The following is a 20,899-nucleotide window of genomic DNA, read 5'->3' as shown; positions in this document are numbered from 1 at the left end:
AGAAATCTTAGTTTGATCATTCATTACAAGTATTGTTTTAGAATATTTAACTGACAACACTATGAACTAAAGCTGCTTCTACAAAACAAGACAATTTGAGGCATAACTCATGTATAAATGAAGTGTCACAATAACAGATTTTGATATTAGTTATAACACTACTTCACTGAAGAAACATCCACATTTTTATTGAAAATGGTTGCAGAACATATTTCAGATACATTTGATTCCTGAACTCTTTGTCTCACACTTTAAAAAGCACTTGAAACCTTAGTATATGATGCTTGTAAAAGTCATGAATAGATAAGATGTAGAGATGATTTATATTTTTGTCCACATATGTTGCATGAATGAAACCTGACTTGTCACACATTCCTCATATAATAATGGCAATTAATATCTGTTATGAGTACAAGCCATGCTCTAGGTAAGAGGTACAGAATGAAGCATGTTGTAAACCCATATGGAGAGTTATAAATGGGTGAGTGTAATTTACTAATTAACAAAACATTACAATAAATTTGTAGATTTTATTACAGAGCAGGTACATTTTCATGACTGTTCTACACTGTTACTGGGGGACATTTCTTAGTGGGGGTCTGTTTTGTTTAATTAATCATCTGTTACTTACAAAGTCAGGTCTCTTTAGTGAGAGTTTTCACATTTGATGATAAACTGTTTTACATTGAAAACCTGCATCCACCTTTAACGGATTATAAAGTAAATCATACCAAAAGTTGCATGTACAGTGTCATGTTTTAGGTTTTATTTAGCATGGGTCAGTAAACTTAGATATGTAGTTTATGGGTTTTAGGTTTGGAGTGAACTTAGTCTAATGCTTCAGTCAATACAATAAAGAAATTATATAGCATACCATTGGGGGAGGGGGCAAGGCTAAAACTCAGAGATGCTTCACTTAGAATGAAATCTATTCGGCTACTCTGTGAAGAACTGATCCAGGTTGGAAAGAAAGGAACTTGCTGAATGTTTTATGTTCTTACACTGTTAATAGACTGTAGGTGGGATAGACACCACTATATTTTCAGTGTGAAGAGGATGAGAAATTAATGAGAAACCTACACTTCAGAAATTGAATTAAAAATTTTCTTGTCATGTCTCAAGTTGTTTCAATGAATGCTCATCTGTCCTACAGCAAATATAAAACGAAGACATCTACCAGCCTTATTAAACTCATTATATCTTGGATTTAAATGTTTTTTCTTTGTCACATTTATTCTCTGTGCAGTAACTATGCCTCACAGTATAAACAATAGACTACACAGAGACTGGTTTTATGGCTCTTTGCAATAATTTGTAGCACATAATTCTGCCTCCTAATCCTTAATTGTGCACTTTCTTTCGGATTACTTAAAATGAATGCTTAGTGAATCTTCAAAGCTTGTCCCTTTCAACAGAAGTTGGTCCAATAAAAGATATTACCTCACCCACTTTGACTCAGGCATTTAAGAAGAGTAAAATATGTATTGCTATGTACTATGCGCTGATCATTATACAAATATGAAAAATTAGAGTCTCATTAGGTTCCACTTTGTTCAATAAAACAGAAAACCAGATCATAACAGGCACAATTGCTAAAATTATATGGTGAAGAGATTATCAAAATATCTATCTTTAGAGACAGTAAAAAACACAACACAAGCTAGTCTTTATTGATTTTCTTTACCAAGGATGTCACAGTATCCAACTGTAGTTAATATATTTGCTTGGAGAGGAAGGCCAGAAGATGGATGACCGTACCATGGACCTGTACAAGAGCCTCTTTATCATTCCTCCCAGTAGACTCTTGCTATATAGAGCTGTTAATATCCATGCTATAAGCAAGAAGATACCATGTTAGGTGTTAAGAGATAAAGGATTCTAGAGCCAATTAATTTAATCTAAATTTAGTTACCATGACTGGAAACAAGATTATGGCTGCTGTGAGATGAGAGATTTGTTTTGAGAGAATACTGTATGCTTTTGACCATTAAATATACCATGTTTACCAAAGGGGGGAGAGGGAGAAGACTAAATATAATCGCATTCAAAATGTTTCCTCTATTGTTTCCATCCATAAGTGGAATAAATTTGTTCCAACCTTGAGAAGGGGGCTGGATTTGATGACCTCCTGAGGTCTCTTCCAGCTGTATGATTCTGCATGTGTATGTGCACCCCCAATAGAAACACAGGTTGCCAACTGTGGGCATTCTGCTAATCAGCTGGGTGGCCCCTGAATCTCTCCTGAGTGGCTGCCCAAGCACACAGCTTACAGGGAACACTGATTCACAATGAATTGAGTAGATATTATAGCTGAAATGGAGTTGAGGGATATGAAATGGGAGAGAGATCAGTTTTTTTTTTCTTTCTGCTTGCAACAGTGGCTTTAAAATTCAGACCTTTAGTAATACTTTGCTTAGTTCTTTAAAAATGTAATGCTTGATTTTTTTGTAAAGGCTTCTGGTTATTTCCCTTCTCTGAAAGAAGTTCCAAACCATCTTATGTGTTGCATTGTTAGCTTCATGTTAGCTTTTAGCCCTGTTGCTAAAAGTTGGCATATGTGAATGCTGTTTGTCAGGATCTTACCAATAAAATACTTCCAACTCCCACCAGAGACTTTTACTTTGTCAGCAGGAAGGTGCTCCTTCTGACAAAGTAACATTTATACTTTCACTTGCTACAGCAAAACTTAATGTTGTTCCTGGTAGACGGGTTAAACACCCGTGAACAACAAATTCTGTTGATCAGTTGCAAGTATAGACAAAGCCTAACTTTCCTGTGACTGTTTCTCTGTTTAATAAAACCTATTTTCTTAATGATAAAAGATGAAAACCAAAATGGTTAATGAGACTGATTAAGATCAGTTTACATGTATTATGCTAAATGAAATCCTGCCAATATTCTGATTAATATTGAGTCTTGGTTTTCTTTCCCTTGAAGTAAAAACATTCTTCTAAAATATTCTAGTGCATTGTGGGTGTCAGTTTCTAGCTGGAAAGTGTTGTATTTTCAAACAAGCTCTTAATTATCAGAAAACAAGTGACTGAAATTTCATAGAACTGGGTATAAGAAGTTAAATAACGGGCCAGCCTTATCAACTCAACTATAAACAGAAAAGGAACTGTGCAAGATAAACTCTCACAGTACATGCTTTAAATACTTGGATATTACTGTTTTTTGTTCTTTGAAATTTGGACTCTCAGGTACAAAGTTCATAGATGTAAACAAGCTCAAAACTGAGCCTGCTCTAGTCCTGTGTTCTCAAGTTGCAGACATTTGTCTTTACACCTGAACAGCATTCAAAGAGAGACCAAACTTAAAAATGAAAAACAGAGCACCAAGACTGTCTGCTATAAGGTAATGTAACAGCCAATTATAACAGCAGGCAATGGCCACCTTAAAAGAACAAAGTAAAGTGAGTTGTATCTAATCTCCTGTCCTGTCCCCCATTCTGGCCATACATTCGCTTTACACTTGTCCCCTACGTTCACTTAGACTCTCCCTGCTGCCTAAATTCTAATCTTGTTTTCAGTTGGATGTGAATTTAACTTCTCTCCTGCACCCTTAACTACAATTTTCAGGCTTGCTAACAGGGAAGGTGCTGCAGCAGTTGTGAAATATGAGGAATATAAAATAAATTGTGAGGAAGTTGGAGATAAGAAACTGCCCATTTCAGTCTTTCCTGTTGGGTGGTAACTACCAGACTTTGAAGGTAGACAAATGTGTGAAAAACAAAACAAGGGCTTAACTATTTTAGTATTCTGTTTAATGCAAATGTATCTGTACAACCTCTGTTTAAAAATGCTGTTTTCCTTTACGGTGTTCAGTATGCGGCAGATGTGTATTTGAGACTTAAATTTCAAGGTCAATAATTACAATAAAATTCAAGTACTATGCAAGCAGTTCTGATTTATCCAGACTGTCTAACCCTACTAATAAGAGTTCTGGGTTAACTTTCATAAGATTCTGAGATTATGGTCTTTTTTATAACATTTGCTTTTTTTGGTTTTGCAGGTACTCAAGGGGTTACACCACCTGCACCTGTGATTGGGCTACAGGCACCATCTACTGGCCTCCTTGGGGCACGGCCTGGTTTAATACCACTCCAGCGACCTCCAGGAATGCCACCACCTCATCTACAACGGTTTCCCTTGATGCCACCTCGGCACATGCCTCCCCATATGATGCACAGAGGTCCACCTCCAGGACCAGGGAGCTTTGGAATGCCTCCGCCACATGGAATGAAAAACCCTTTCCCACCACCTGGTCACTTTGTCAGGCCTGGCGGGATGCCAGGAGCTGGAGGACAAGGTGGGCCTGAAGAAAATAGAGATGGGAGGCAGTTTAGGAATGATAGGCAGACATTCACTCCTAATAGAGACCAAGAAAGGTTTGGAAGGAGGTCTTTTGGAAACCGGGTAGAAAATGATCGTGAGCGCTATGGTAACCGCAACGATGATAGAGATCATGAGCGACTTGGTAATCGTGAAAGGAGAGAATGGGGAAGAAGAAGCCCTGAACGTGATAGACATAGAGACTTGGAGGACAGAAATAGAAGGTCCAGTGGACACCGAGACAGAGAGAGAGATTCTAGAGATAGGGAGTTTCGTAGAGACAAGGAAGAAAATAGAGGAAAGGAAAAACCCGAGCTGACAGACAGGGCAGATGGTGACAAAAACCACGAATCTCATAGTGGCAAAATGGAAAATGCAGACATTGTTTCAGAACTTAATAAAGGGGAATCTGAACCGAGAGGTGTAAAAGCTGATGAAGAGTTAACATCTGAGGCTACCTCATCTGTTGAGCAAGCCGAAAAGGATACCAGCTCAGTTGTAGAGGCTCCTCGCTAGAGACTGGAATTTGTCAAAAACATGACAGTGACATTTATTGGAGTGTAGAGCTTTAGAGTTGTACAGTATTGCTGTATTATATTTGCTTCTGCTATATCACAACCCCTCAGTAGTTTGTGGGGAATTGTAAGCAATTTGATTGCTTCCCTTCTATTTAAAATAGCAACAACATAACACAAAATACTGAAGATATGAATATTATCCATTTTTGCTGTAACTTTTTTAAAGTTTTGACTTTAAAAAGTTTACAAATCAAAAGTAGAAGTGCTTTCTATTTTTTTTTTAATTTAAGAAAAGGTAACGGTGAAAGCTTCTCAAAACAATAGGGATGTGTTTTTAATAAACTCTATTTTCGTAACAAACTTTAATGTGTGCTATTCTTCCTACACTGCACTGAAGTGGAAAAGGATTGTTCAACATCTTAAAGTTTGAACTGTTAATGCTGTACTGGAGTCTAAATTAGACTGTTTTGTTTATAATTGTTAAAAAGAAATACATTTGTTTGTGTAGCTATTCATAAAAGCAAATTTTTATTTGTAATAGTTATTTTGATTTTTAGATTGCTGCATTTTAATGATCTACTTGACCATACTAGGTAAAGGTTAGTGGTTTTAAAATGTTATTTGAAAAGGTAAATGTTTGTGTTTGCAATGCAATCAAGGTTTTATTTCTTTTTCAATTGGTTCTATAATGTTGCCCTAATTAATCTTTAAAAATACTTACTGACAAAGCAGACCACTTCCAACATAGTCTGCTCTGCTTGTAATGTAATATATTAAGAGTGTGTGTGGTGGGCTAGGGAAGCACCAGTTCAGCATCTTTTGTACTTGTAATTCATTAATGCTTTTTGGAAAGGAGGATGGAAGAGAAATCAAAGACACCAAATCACCAATTTAAAATGCTAACCTATTTTTTTTAAGTGGGGGAGGGGTGGAAAGTGGTGGTGGGGGTATTCAAGGATTTTATAAAATGCTGTGTGTTCCTTCACACAAGTTTAGCCAATTGTTTGTTTATATTAACATTACCTATTTCGTGTATTTGAGCAAGAGGTAGGCTTAACCTTTTTGCCCATTTGATGGTGGTGTAATCAAATGAATGGAAGAATACACATTCCTGTATCTGTGTAAGTTTAACTGTTCTCTCTCCATCTGCCAGATTATTTGTAAAATAAACTACAAAAGGGCAAGTGTTTAAATCTAATAGCCCTTTTGATGCAGACAATTTAGGAGCTACCAACAATAATCTGAAACTAACCACAAAACCCCAAAGAATTCTGTATCTGGAAGCTTTCTCCTTGATTACCCTGTGCACAAGAAAATGAGGCCTATATTACACAAGTTCAACTGAAGTTTATCATATGTAGTGGAAAAATTTGTATGACTCTTGTCCATGTTCACGTTTTTCCCCTTGAGAGTAGATGTGCTCTGCATTTTAAAGTTGATATTTTCTTTCCTTTCTAAACTGAAGGGCAGCTGCTTTCTTACATCAATACTTTTTTCATAGTTGGGATTTTTTTTTGGTGGGGGGATAACAGGAGGATGATGACATGGGGGAAGAGGACATATATTTTTGTTCTTGCAATAGCAGAATAAAGAAAAAAAACTGTTTACTTATTTGTAGTCACCGCAAATTCCATGTGTTAAAATTTGTGTATCCTTAATGTTAGTTCCATGCTGGGCCAAACTTTTTTTTATAGACAAGAACAGGTATTTGTTTAAAATTGTTAATAATTGTCGATTCTGATGGAGATCAGTCTTTGGATCCTTTTTTCCCCCCAAAAAACTTGGAGACAAGCATAAAGGAGATGGAAGGCTTACATTTCTGATTAGATGTCACTCTATACTCCCACCACTTAGTATTCATTTTCAAACACTGTAACCAGTTTAACAGGTTGCCTATAATGCCATTTATCACACAGTATATACTCTTGCATGCCAGTAAAATTAAGTTGTAAAATCTGCCTTCTTTGGGTTAGCTTACTTCAATATTAAACTGCTTCAATTTTTAGCTCACTTCTGAAATATTTTCCTCTAAGATGCCTGTAGTAGGGGGTTACTGAAATCAGTGCAACCAGCCGTGGCTGAGATTCCCTCCCTCCCCTGTGAGCTAGAGCAAGCAGGGTGGGTTATTTCATTTAAAAACTTTCTAAATAATTCAAACTTATAATTGTAGTGCCCTTTATATATATATATTGCTTGGTCATTTTAACGGACTTAAATTTAAGCATAAAATTGTCATTCCATCTAATAATTAGTAGTTTTGCAAGTAAACAGTTGGCAGTTTGTATAAAAACCCATTCTAGAAGTAGTAACTCAGTTTGTATTGATGTAAGATAGTGGAAGTGTAAGTTTCCCTGCCACCATGGATCAAGCCAGATCTATACCACTGTAGTGCTCACTATAACATTTGCCTTTAGTAAATTAACTTCAATAATTTTACCATGTATTGTCATCTTTCCTTCAGTAAACTCAATCTTGGTTACATGTCCAAAACTGTAGCTTTAAGGAGCAGGCCTTATTGGTGCATGTATGATTTCAAGTGTCCAGTCTCCAGTAATGCTAAAACCCAGCAACCACCACCCTCAGTCACAGTCAAGTGTGCGCAGAGTAACCTTCTGATTGCTTAGGCTCATAAGATACAGCAAACTTATGCATTTTCTAGTTTTGCATTAGAGCCATTCTATTTGTAATGAAATTGTAATCTAGATATCTAAAAGGGCAGCCAACTATACCCATAGCTCAATTATGAATTCACAATGTGAAGGCATGTTCCAGATCATGTATTTAAAAACCCTCAGTAGGTGGCAGAAATTACTGGGCCTTTGAAGTGTTTGGTTGCTATAAAGCAGGCTATAAAAACTACCTTGAGGAAAAAAAATTTCAATGTCTAGTGGCAAGGGTGCTGTGCCAATATACATTCAAGTGCATTGCCATTTTAGCCACATGCCCTGGGCCAAACCAGCTGAGTTAGTAAGATACCTTACCAAGTTATTTAAACTAGTAAGTCTAATGCAAGAGTTCTTACCAGTCTGTATCCAAATATAAAATATTACTGCATAATGCTATATTTTGCTAAGCAGGTAAGGCTTTGTGTGAACTACTGCCCTTGTTTTCACCACCACCTCTAACTGTAGTAGCAAGGAGGGGCCCTTGCTGCTATGACATTTGCTTCCCTTTCCTGCACAGCTAATTTGTAAGAAACCCTATTCTCAAATTAAGTGCATTTCAGGCTCTCAGTGATAGTGTTTTGTCCTACTTTAGAAGCAGGGTTAAGTCTCACCCATAGACTGTCAAATTAAAGTTGTCAGTCACCATTTAGTATTGGTGCAAATAAGTAGTCAGGCACAAGCAAGTCTGATGCCCACCACATTTGGTTCAATAATTCTTCCTTTCACTAGAGGCTGTTTTACAAGTCCTCACTATTTCATTGATCTAATGTTGAATGGTCTTTCAAAGTGGAATATGAAAGAGTGGATCCATATAGGGATCCTGCAACTAGCTCATGCCCTTCATTAGCTTTGCCTTCTTTCCAGCTGTCTCCTACCAAGTCTCACTCAGTGTGAGATGTTAAAGGAAACAGTGGATCTGGTGTCTTTGCATAGCCTAGCACTACTGATCATGCATGTGCTGTGAAAGAATGACAGATACCAGAGTAACAGCTGCACTTAAGTTTGTGTGTGTGTTCAGTCTTTACTCTTACATCTTAAGATTTTAGAACTGAAAGCCACTGCATATGTGCAAGTTGCTATAAACCCTATCCCTGTTATAGTATCTGTTTTAATCACATTACTTTAGAACAGATTGACAAGAAATACTGAACATTCCATTTAATTGCAGTATGCACATTGTACAAAATTGAGGACATTTACTGCTTTTTATACACCACAAGACAGTTAGCAGTAAGATTAAAGCAAGCTCTTGGCAGAATAAGGCCAAATTATTTGCTTAATGAAATGTACATTGCTGTAGCCTACTCTTCCACCTTAAGTAGCTCTAGGTGGAATTTATATTTAGATCTTAGCTATTCCAATAACACCACAAGCCAGACGAGCACCAGCATTGCCAGTTTTTGAGCTCTCCTCATTTCCCCCTTTACCCAAGTCGTCATCTTTCTCATGGACCTAGAAAGAGAAAAAGCAGGATTAGCACTAAATGTTAAATCAGTTATTAACATGTCAACCTTTAGGCATGCACCTTAATTGATAACATTGCAGTGTTCCCTCTGGATTCTACTTCATACCACAAACTTTTGCCATCTAGTTGACAACAGTAAGTAAACTTCCTCCTCACTAAGGCCTAGTGGGAAGTCAAAATTAAGATAAGCTGACTCCAGCTACATAATTAATGTAGCTGGAGTAGTATAATCATGTTTCCACTGTCCACAGAGCAGGAAACTGATGGGAGCAAGTGCTCCTGTCAGCTTCCCTTACTTACAAAAGGAAGAATACTGGACCCCAGCTAGAGCTGCCCTCAGTGTTTGATTTACAGGTCTATACTAGACTTGCTATGTTCAAATGCCAGAAGATGGACCTCTGGAGCATCAATCCACTGGTAAGTATAGATGTGACCTTGTGCCTCCAGCAACAAGAGGGAAACAGAAGTACTTCCTGATATATTAAGAGCAAGGTTTAATATTCAGCACAGAATTAGTTAAGTGCCCCATACCTGACATGTATCCTGAGTACTTATGACTAGTACTTCCATAAGATTAGACTGGCTGTAAGAGTATGCTCCATTTATTTGGAAGAAGTTGCTACCATCAAGTTAACTCCAAATTTAAAAAACCAAAAGCCAGCCTTAGTCTGGCACCATTAAGCTACTGAAGACTAAAAAAAGCCACCCACTTACAATAGGGACTTAAGCCAATAGGCAGATTTTCAATATCCAGTAATGAGTCAAAGCAGATTGTATCCTATACTAGCCACATTTGGGCAGATAAGTGTGAAGTGCTATAATGAACTCTAGCCAGAGCTGGTTGGACATCATGGAGTTAAAGCATTTATAGCTAGTGACTGTGCTGAGCTAATAAATCAGACACTTCTGCTTGGTTGAACACTGATAGAAGGCACTAAAGCAGTGGTGATTTTACACTGCCTTCACACATGATGCAACTGAATTATAAGAGTTTCAATGCAAAGTTCTTGTTCCAAAGGTATAGTATGCAAGGTGTTATAGCACTAATTATGCTAGTTACAAACAGGTCCAGTTTTACTATTAAGTCAATATTTAGACCCTTGCTTGAGTGCCTTTTGTCAAATACTTCACTGAGACTAGCATTCAGGTAATTTGTTTGGGTACATGTTAACCTAAAAGTAGAGGAAACAATGCAAAGACACCAGATCTACTGTTTCCTTTAACATCTCACACTGAGTGAGACTTGGCAGGAGACAGCTGGAAAGAAGCCAAAGCTAATGAAGGGCATGAGCTAGTTTCAGGATCTATGAGGGTAAGTCAAGAAGTATCCAAAGTGTATTTATTAAAATTACCACAACAGCAATACAGAACTCATAAGTATCATTTTTCAACAGTTCCCCTGATTTTCAACACACTTGGTCCAGCATCACACAAGCTTTTGTATACCTTCAAAGAGTGTTTTTTGGCCAGGCAGCAAGCCATGTGTGCACCTCCTTCAAATCATGGTCAGTGGCAAAATGACTGCCTCTTAAAGCATCTTTGAAGGGGGGGGGAGGGGGAGAGAATCTCTGCTATTTGCTCTCCAGCTCAGTGGTGGATCCATGTTTCATCACCAGTGACAATATGACTCATGTCACCTTCCTCATGATACTGGTTCAAAAGACAGTTATAGATGTCAAAATAGTTATGTCTGTGCTGTCTGAGTTGTTTGGGAACCCACATTGCACAAACTTTGAAGCAAAGTTTGTGGTGGATGATTTCATAGGCAGAAATCATGACTATTCTCAAACAGGAGGATGACTGTTGATGATCAGCGCACAGACTTGTTCAATGTCCCTTTCAGTAGTCAATGTGGATGAGCATCCTGATCATTCTGTATCAGTGACACTTGTTCAGACATTTTTGAACATGTCAATCCATTTGTACATGCTGTGCTGCAGCAAAACACTGTCACTGTACTGATAGCCTTTCTGCACCTTTTACACCTTCAGCCCACAAATTGAACCACTGCACGCTGCTGCTCTTCGGTGCATGTTGTAAGTGTAGCAGCTCTGTTGACCCCCACTAGTGGGGAAAAGACATCTGAATGGTCTAGGCCAAATGTCACTACAATATAGGGAGGTTCTGTGCTTACGGTTGCGCATGAATGCAGCAGCTAGGCCGATCAGAACAGTTTGCAGATATTATATGGGTAAGTCAAAGTCTGCCAAAAGTCATGTCAGCCAGGAAGGCATCACTTGTTGAAATCAAGTTGGAGTAGGCTGTATGACAACTAGCACCAAATCATGAAGTCAGATAATGTCTATAGCTTAAGCTCTCCAACATGTACAGCCTCTTTCCATCTATTCCCTTAACATAGATCAAGATTTTCCAGTCCTGATGTACAAGCTGATTTTAAGCTTCCCCTTTAAGGCTAGTATCTTTCCCTCACATAAGCATTCCTTTCATTATGCAACCCATACATCATTGGCCAGGTCTCATTTTAAAATGAAGCTTCAAGTTTTGGCACTGCAGACAGCTAACTCAATTTGTGCAAAAGAATCAATGCAAATGTTCTAGAATCAATAACGTGGGACAGCTTAAGAGTTTGAGGCTGGAAAAAAAAAATCAGTCTTCAGCATGACCTGTACACACAGCCATCACCACTTGATATTAGAAATGTGTTCACACAAAAGTTCTGCAAAAGATTCAGGGAACTAACTTAAATGAAATTTAAAAAGTATCCTGCAGTCTCAAGTCAGGATATACTGTCCCTTTTAGGCACCCCAGATTCTTGCCAGAAAAAAAAAATTGCAGTAGTCTATACAGAAGATTCCAAAACCCCAGAAAGTTGTTAATTGCAGAATTAGTTTAAAGCAGGGCTACTCACAGCCTGTGGGTGGGAACTAAAACAAGAGTAGTCAATATAATGGTCTTCTGTTGATATGAGTTTTAGTAGTTAAACTCCTGGACTGTTATTGCTCATTAAGCACTGTCATATGGGTGGAAATCATTAATATCAGCAGAACTGACTTAAGTGGGGTCTGTGTGTTGTATAGTTTTGCCTTAATCTTTGTATTCATGCCTGTCAATGGGAAAAGCTAGTTGCATATATAAGTATATGCAGCCACACTTAAGTTGCAGCTCTCAGCATGTGCTGTGAGTATCATTGTGGCCCTGAGACTTCCAAAGTTGAGTAGCCCTGGTTTAAAGTATTCAGAAATGCTAGTGTTGACATTTAGGTTGTCTTCAGATACCCAATTTAGATGAATACTACTGTTCAGTTACTACTACAGGATCTATTAAGACTCACTGCTTCAGTTTATTTGGTTTGGCTTTTTCAATGTTAGATTCTGTAGACCAGGTATATTATACCAGATTTCACTCACAATAAGATACTTACCACCATAGTGCGTCCAATAATAGACTGTGGTCCATTAAGAGAAATTAAAGAATCCGTAATAGACACTTTTGCGACACCATCTTTATTAGCAGTCACATTGCCAAGATCTCCAACATGCCTAGAATGCACAGAAATAGAAGTCATGAGTCTTAAGACATTAAGTCTGAATCATTTGCCAGCAAAGGTATTAGCTTCTCTATTCAGTGACTGGTATGGGGTTAGATTCCTGGTTTTGTTTAATACAGAAGCAATGTGTTATTTGTATCATGCTTGCTGCTTCAGTTCAAACAAGCATGCCCTCTAACCCCATTCTTGCTCCAATTTAAGGCCTCACTATTTAAAAAAAATAGTCAGCTACTGAAGGATGGGAAGCTTGTTAACATATTGGCAGAGATTCAATTTGACTTCAATCCCAGCAGAGCTCTGGAAGCCACAAAACACAGCTAGTGTTTTGAACATGAAGATGTTGGGGGTGAGGGAATATGGCTTAACCAAGAGAGATAGCAGTCCATTTTATTAAACGTCTTGGTCAAACTCACTACCTGGTAACATTAATAAGCCCACACTATACGGTAACTTTTCAGTTACTCACGTGTTATTCATCTCAACTAGCCAGCTTTGAGTTCTGCCTTACTCAGACACTAGAAACATCTTAGAATGACAGATTCTATCCACACTTTAAAGCTTTTGATGCCATATCACACAGCTGTATTATCTGAATCAAAAGAAGCTGTCAAGAGGGGGGAAAATATGCAGGCTCTTCACTGATCTAAATATATAATAAAGGGACCATTGATTTGCTAGGCTATGAGAAGTGACCTTATTTGGCATTTTCCAGGCTGTCATACTGTGGAACATTCTCCCCAGAATGTGTCTCCACCTTCCAATTCTCAAAATGGGAGACACACATCCAAAGAGTGGAGGGAGGTAAATTTGTTTGTTCTTTAAAGTCCAGGATTTTCCAGAAGAATTAGGATTCCCAGAGAAAAACTATGGGATACTTTGTGTATGATTTACATCAGTCATGTATATAAATTCAGTATGGCCAAATATCAATTGAGATGGTTAGTGTTTGACTGTATTCTGCTTGTAGTAGCATAATTGCCTGTATTTTGAGACATCTGTATTTTATGAATCACAAAATAAACTATAGGCAAGGAAAGTTTTGCTTACTCTAGTTACCCAAGGATTTAAAAATATGGAGATCTATGTTAACAGAATATGGAAACAGGTGAATCTATTCTGACTAGTTCTTCTGATCTGGTATTTTGGTATTAGCTGCTGTCCAAAGCTTTTAAAGTGACAAAAAAAATCTCTAAGTGAATAGTTCACCATTCTCTTACTCCCCCCCCCATGCTTTTTGCTGAAAATTACTAATTAGCACTGTAGAGGCATGAAAGCAATTTTAAAATTGCTATGCTAGTTTCTCCCCAAAGAAACCTCTCGAAGGTTTGTTTGTTTAAATGGTCCTTAAGTTCACTGCTACACTAGATACTCAAGGAAGGCTCAAAAGTATAATTCTTCAGACACTCCAGTTGTAACCTTTTCTAAAGATGCTTACAAAAAAACTATTCATACAACATCCAGCACTTGTAATCACACCAGCTTCTGCCAGAAGTAGCATCTTAACTCTAACATTTAAGCCAAACGTGCTTGCAATTTTGCTCTAGTTCAGAACTGGAGTCAAATAAAGACAAGCCAAACTACTTCAGACAATCATAGCCTTGCTTATGGTGTAGCTGTTTTTGCTAGAAGTTGATTTGGGATATTACTAGACATTGTTTAAACACTTGCAATTAGTGATCACATTTACTATACATCCAAAGTGAAGGATTTGACCAATATGATTAACAGCACAATATCACAAATTAGGCCTCAACATGCAATAAATGTTTGCTACTTGGAACACCTGTCACAGTGCTGAAGTCCAATCACTTGTGAATGCTGACATTAGCCTAACACCTTTACTTTTTGCTTCATTCCACTTGCCATCATTACAAAAATTTTCCTCAAGTCCACAGTGCCAATTCTGAATAGAGGCACTGCTCTCAAGTACCAGAGGTGTCATTTGTCAGTTATTCACAAGGACATCATACACCATAACAATTAGGACTCTGAAATTTCTTGAGTGTTAGCCAGAGCTATAAAGCAACTAACTGCAATACTCACTTCCCACTCACGTTTAGAAAGATCTAGGAGTTCAGTTAAGCATTTTCTGGACTAGAGATTGATGTAAGCTAGTTCAAGTGCAGGGTGTGGCTACACAATTTACATGATACCCCTCAGCAAATTTGTACAGTGCAAAATACCCATAGTGCATGATCAACCCTGATAACTGGCAGGGACATATACTCCTGCAGATGAATTCCTGGAATCCCCACTATGCTTTCTAGGGATGTTAAATTTAGATTAATTGAATAGTCAATAGGATTTCCACTTTTGAACTGGAGCAAGAGCCCTGCTGGGAAGCCCCACAAGTAGCGCAGGAGGCACCTGAGCCTTTGACATGTACATGAGCCCCACTGGGGCTTGTGTACATTTCAAGAGCAGAATCACAGCAGAAGCAGTACAACTGGAGACTACTTCAGTCCCTGCTGTGCCTCCCTCTCTGCTGCCCCCTGCGGAGATGGTGCTGGGGAACCAGCTTTTAAGCTGTTTCCCACCAGCGCCTGCTCCCCCACCTTGTCGCTTCCCCTATCAGAGGCAGGGGATCATATCCCTAATGTCGTCTTTATCTCCCAATGCCCCCCTTCCCAGAAACACTCCTACTCAGGGTTCCCCACTGTACAGTGGACTGCAGTGGCTGAAGCCGGAGAAGGCCAATGGCAGAGAGTGAACTTTACAGCAATTTCAAGGGGGGGCCCAGCTGGTGTTGAGAAACTGGTCACATCAGTTGCTGCTAGAGGAGATTACATTAAAAAAAGGAAAAAATGTAAATACTTATGTTCACCTCTCTTGATCTTGTGGTCCACCATGTTTTTTGCCATGAGGATTGAAGTGAGCACCTGCACTGGTACATCCTGTAACAATTACAATCTTCAGTACAAAGCTATAGAGAACTGAATATTCTTTCAGATGCATGATTTAAGTTCTGTTGGCCAGCAAGACACCTTATATTATTAACACAGGAAATAGTTATTGAGTGAAGAAAGATGTGACACTTTCCACTCAAAGGTGACACTTACCCTGAACACCTACTGGAGTTTATTTGCAAGAGATGCTTCGAGACCTTTTAGAGCTCTTTATTCATGTGTCAAGCATGAGAAAGGCTGTCCTGACTAGAGTGACCTACCTATATATGTAAAATGGAATTGCTAGTGAGCCAACCCTTGGCTTCAGCTTAAGATGACACTTTGAAAGTCTATCCACCCAGTAGCGAGCAGAGACCAAATTTGAACTAGCTGGCCTCAAGTTGTTACATTCCATTGCCTATTTGCTTTCAGATTAAAGCTGCATTTGAGTACTAGCTCAGATACAGTGGTCATACGGGCAGTCCCCGACTTACGCAGATCCGACTTGTCGGAAAGCCCCGTTCATAAGCTGCTCTGGTGCCCCTGGTCTGCTGGAGACCGTCTCCAGCAGACCAGGGGCACCGGGCAGGTTCCTGTGCTTCTGAGGCTTTGCTCTGGCAAAGCCTCAGAAGCACGGGAACCCGCCGCTGCTGCCGCTTGAGTCCCGGTGCCTGTGGTCTGCTGGAGACGGTCCCCAGAAGACCACAGGCACCGGGACTGAAGCCACAGCCGTGAGGGGGTCCCGCGCCTCTGAGACTTTGCCAGAGCAAAGCCTCAGAGGCGCGGCACCCCGCTGCTGCTGCGGCAGCTCTGCTCCTGGTGTCCCTGGTCTGCTGGGGGGGCGCGGCTAGTGTGCCCCTCTCCCCCCAGCAGACCAGGCTTTTGTTTTGGACCCTGGAGCAGAGCAGCTGGGGCGCTGCCGATTGGTCCTGCAGCGCCACTCTGGGCACTACTGGACCAACCTGGCAGCACCCCAGCTGGCCCCACTCAGCCGCTGCTGGTCAGTTTCAGCAGTGGCTGAATCAGGCCCTGGGGCAGAGCAGCTGGGGTGCCCCAGTAGTGCCGAGGAGCGGTGCTACTGGAGCAACCCAGCAACTCTGCCCCAGGCCTCCCCAAGTCAGCCGCTGCTGAAACTGACCAGCGCTGACTACAGGAAGCCCGAGGCAGAGTTGCTCTGCCCCAGGCTTCCTGGAATCAGTGCTGATCAGTTTCAGCAGCAGCTGACTTGGGGAAGCCTGGGGTTCTTAAGTTGAATCTGTATGTAAGTCAGAACTGGCAGTCAGTTTCAGCAGCGGCTGAATGTGGACGCCAGTTCCGACTTACATACAGATTCAACTTAAGAACAAACCTACAGTCCCTATCTTGTACGTATCCCTGGGACTGCCTGTATACCATCATTTTCTCAAAGCGAGACACTGCTATCAGCGACTCACCTGACAGACCTTCATTTTATATTGCTTTCCTCTCATTTAGGGACACAGAAACTGAGTATACCCAAAAGAGATTCCAGCTATGAATCTCACTACAGTAGTTTTATAAGACTGCAAAACATGGCATTAAGGGCAATCTGATGTCAAGTGCCATAAACTTGAGGTATCAGAATGCAATTTAGCTACAGCAACAGAGCCTAGACATGAACCCTACCATTTGTGTTGTCTCCAAATTCATGGACATGGAAGCCATGTTTTCCTTCAGTCAAACCTTCAATAGTTCCTGAGAGTGATACCGGTCCAGTACCCTTCAAATGAGAAAAATGGTTGTGTTAGTCTAATAATTCAGGACTTGTAGAGCAGTGGTCCCCAACCATTTGAGGTTGCCAGGCACCTGGGGCCTGTGCCCCCCTAGTGCAGGACAGGGGTGCCAGTAAGTTGAATAGGGATGCAAGATCTGGGCAGGACGTGAGGTGCAGGATGGGTAAAGGAGGGTAGGGTCTAGGAGAGTCTGATGGCAGGAGAGGTGGGTGTGGTGGGGATGCGGGGGGTTGGGGGAAGTAATGCAGAAAGGGAGAGGGTAAGAACTCAGCCACACAGCTAGTTGGGGAGGGAGGCAAAGAAATGGGGAGTAAAGGAAAGCACAGCTTCTGCTAAGTAAAATTGTATCCCCCCTCTCATCTTCCCTCTGCTCCAGCTTTGCTCCTCATAGCACCGTGATGACCCAATACCTCATCCCCTCCCATCCTCCTTCATCCCTCCTACCCCCCATGGGTGGGGAGGGGGTAGATGAGAGTCACTTCCCTGCCTGGCTCAGCCCTTTGCTAAGGCTGCTGCTCTGGGGCTAGGGCAGGTAGAGCCTGTGGGCAGGTTCTAGTCCAGGTAGGCACTGTGGGGCACTGGGGAAGGGGAACCCCACCCATGCACACACTCCACGAGGAGCAGCACAGCCAGGACCCTGCCATCTCACAAAGGTGGCAGCAGCTTGTCACCAGCCACCCAAGCCTCAGATCTGCAGAGCAGCTCCAGCCCTGTCCCAGAGCAGAGCCTGTAGTGAGAGGGAGTTAACTCCTTAGCTCCTGGGAGCTGCACACCCAGGCTGTGCAGGGGCAGCTCCATGGACAGAGCCCAGTACAGGTCATGCCACCTGCTCTGCTTGCTGGGCCACCCCAGTCCCCTGCCTCCCTGCTCCTTGCCCTTCCAGCAGGAAGCTGGTGCTGCAGCTGCATGGCAGCCACAAGACTCCAGCCACTTCCAGGAAAGTTCCTATTGTGCATGCCATTCAAAATGGGCTCACATGTCACACCTACTGTAGGTTACTGACCCCTGCTATTTAACAAACAGTAATTATTCTGTGGGATTAAGAAAGTTATTTTGGCATCAATATTTTGAGACCCTTGTCAAGAGCCACATGCCTTCAAGGGAGTGTGAGCAATTTCATGCCTTAAATTGAAGTAAGGTATTTTTAAACTCTTCACCTTGTAGTATAAATACTGTGATTTCCTCATCCTTAGCACAGAAGTAATCTTAATTAGCCTCAGTTTATTCTTGAGTTAGGTAAAGGATGTCAACCTTTGTATCATCTTCTGTTTCCATCCCTCTTTAGACAGAAGTTTACTAAACTGCCTATCTGCAGGCAAATTTAGGGTCTACCCAGGTGCTACATTTGGTAATGACTGAAGGCAAGAGTTACAGAGAATGCTGTCCAATAGAGATTTTCCATGGTACTGACTACTGCTTAACTGCTTTAAACCTGCCGAACATTTTCAAAAAGTGAGCCTAGGAGTTTAAAATCATTACTTTGTGAACCTTAAAAATAATGGACTGAACAGACAGCAGAAAAGCCCATTCTCACTTTTGCCTAATGAATGCAGTGGCATTAACAGGGCACACCACCAAAATAGTCCTTTACAATGTATGCTCACTAGAGAAGTAAAATCCTGTTTAATTAGTTAACTGGTTAACCAATTAAACAGGTGGGCGGGAGGCTATTCCACCACCTCAACCTGTGGCACACCCAGGCCAGAGCAGCCCCATGCCACAGGCAAAGGGCTGCTCCAGCTAGGCCCTGACTGGATCAGCCCATATGTGCTGGAGCAGCCCCCACCAGTTAACCCTTCACATACCTAATACTAACCAATTTGTTTCACTTTGCATTTTGCTGTCACCATTCCCAGACCTGCAGAAGAGCTAAGTGGTCTAAAACCTAGTCTCATCAACAGAAGTGGGGCCAATGAAAGTCACTCCTCCCACAAGTCTCTTAGCTTAAGATGTCAGTTATGAAACTACATTTGTCATGCAGTTTTAAGTGGCTGCCTCCCTTTACCAGGAACTACTGCTATGCATATTACTACTTGAGTAAAACTGATGGGTAACACATGCCCTCACCAACACAAGTAAAACTCACCAACACAAAATCCTTGTGTATGTTCATTTACTATTACTTTTTCCCAGGTTACCTTTAGTTCAACCCAGAAGACACTTCAGTCAGAGCAGCTCTAAACTATCCACAACTTGTGTAATTGCTAGTTAAGAACACAGCCCTCCAGCAGCTTCATAAAAGCTTAAGTTCAATTGCTGTTTTGTTGCCACTATGTACACAGGCAAGCTGAGTCAGTCCTACCAACACTGTCCCTTATACACAGAAGACTTTGCCAAGTCTTCCAGAAGACAGAACATTGCAGCCTGTAGGACACTGGTTCCCAAACTGGGGGCATGAAGAAATTCCAATGGTGCATGAGGTGACCCAGCCCCCCCCCCCCAAAGTTTTTCTGCCCCAGTCAGTTCCTTTTTTTTGCTCAACAAGTTTTGCTGGGGCCTGAGCGTTTCCCCAAAATCAAGAAGGGGGCGTGATGCCAAAAAGTTTGGGAACCACTGCCACAGGATGTATTATGCCAGTGCTAGTGACAACATGGCCGAGCCGTAAGCCAGCCAGCACCCACACTTGGGCTTTAGTCAATGCGGTCACCAGCAGCTCAGCTCTCTAGGGCAGAGCAGACCTTGGGCTCGGTCCCCACTGATCCCAAGCAGCCTGGGACTGGCGCCTGAAAAAGCCATTTCGAGGGGCAGGCTTGGCCACATGGGTGGAGGAGCTGAGACCCGACCCAAGGAGCCCCCTGCCCTGCCACCCGGGCAGTCCAGGCTCCCAGACCGTTTTCACCCCCCCCCCCCCCCAGCCGAGCTCCCTGCCGCCGCCACTCGAGGGGAGCGGGCGGGATTTGTACTTTGGAACCAGCCTCTCGTGCTGCTGCGCCGGGAGCTGGAGCGCGCCCCGCCCGCCCGGCCCCGCAGCGCCGCCTGCGCCTCTCGAGCCCCCCCCCCCCCCGGCAGCGACCTCAGCGCCCGGCCCCGCCCGCCGTGACTCGGCACTTCCAGCCGCTCCCCCAGACCCCGGGGCTGAGCTGCTACGGGGGGGGGGGGAGGGAGCCGCTGGGCTGCCACCGGGGGGACTGACTCCTCCTCCTCCCCCCAGCGGGGCCGACCCCGCCCACACCCCCCTCCCCGGCCTGACCTGCTGCTCGAAGTTGATGACGCCCTTCACCGCGCCCTCCCCCTGCAGCACGCACACGGCCTTCACCGCCGCCATGTTCTCGCCGCAGCTGCGCGCACACACACCCACGGCTAGCACCCCGCCGAGCCTTTTATAGCGGCCCCGCGCTGCGTGGCCAATCACAACGCGGCCTATTTGCCCGCCTCGGGAGAGGCTCAGCCAATCCAGGCCACCGAATCCGCCGCCCGAACCCACCAATCGGAAGAGGGAGCGCTATCGCCCCCCCATTCCTAGTCATGAGGTGACCGACCTTCACTCTGCCTGGAGAGGGTGGGGCCACGCCGCAAAGGCAGCGGACGAGACCAATCCGGGGGCAGGGCTGTGGGAGCATGTCCTACCGCATAGCCCAGCCCCATCCTGCCCTCAGTGTCTGTCCCTCTTGTCCTTTGGGGTTCTTAGTCTTTACTGTGTTTTGCTGGGTGTAAGGCTGTGAGCTTCCAAAGTTACAAATGGGGGGACCTTGCAAAACACACAAGCTGATCTTTCTGAAGCTTTTATAAGGAGACTATCAGGTGATCAGTGTTTCTTACATTAAAAAAGTCTTGA

At 42.2% G+C, this 20,899-nt stretch overlaps 2 protein-coding genes across 4 annotated transcripts in view; one reads left to right on the top strand and one right to left on the bottom strand.

The window, feature by feature from the left end:
• SCAF4 (SR-related CTD associated factor 4) overlaps positions 1–8,522 on the top strand; it is a 72,320-nt gene extending 63,798 nt beyond the window's left edge. For all 3 annotated transcript variants that reach the window (XM_075910686.2, XM_089773684.1, XM_089773687.1), the window contains exon 20: positions 4,012–8,522. In XM_075910686.2, the coding sequence (XP_075766801.2) occupies positions 4,012–4,847 (836 nt within the window). In that variant the 3' untranslated portion in view covers positions 4,848–8,522. The remainder of the gene's footprint in view (positions 1–4,011) is intronic.
• Positions 8,523–8,658: 136 nt separating this feature from the next.
• SOD1 (superoxide dismutase 1) lies at positions 8,659–20,473 on the bottom strand. Its single transcript, XM_006126060.5, has 5 exons — positions 20,315–20,473; positions 17,018–17,111; positions 15,313–15,382; positions 12,363–12,480; positions 8,659–8,967 (listed from the first exon to the last, which is right to left on the bottom strand). Exons 1-5 carry the CDS (start codon positions 20,387–20,389, stop codon positions 8,857–8,859), a joined length of 468 nt encoding a protein of 155 aa, XP_006126122.2. The 5' UTR covers positions 20,390–20,473; the 3' UTR covers positions 8,659–8,856.
• Positions 20,474–20,899: the final 426 nt, after the last annotated feature.

This window comes from Pelodiscus sinensis, chromosome 1 (assembly GCF_052426305.1).
Source record: "Pelodiscus sinensis isolate ZL-2025 chromosome 1, ASM5242630v1, whole genome shotgun sequence".
In the NCBI taxonomy this organism is placed as follows: Eukaryota; Metazoa; Chordata; order Testudines; family Trionychidae; genus Pelodiscus; species Pelodiscus sinensis.
This window is presented reverse-complemented; position numbering and strand designations above follow the sequence as displayed.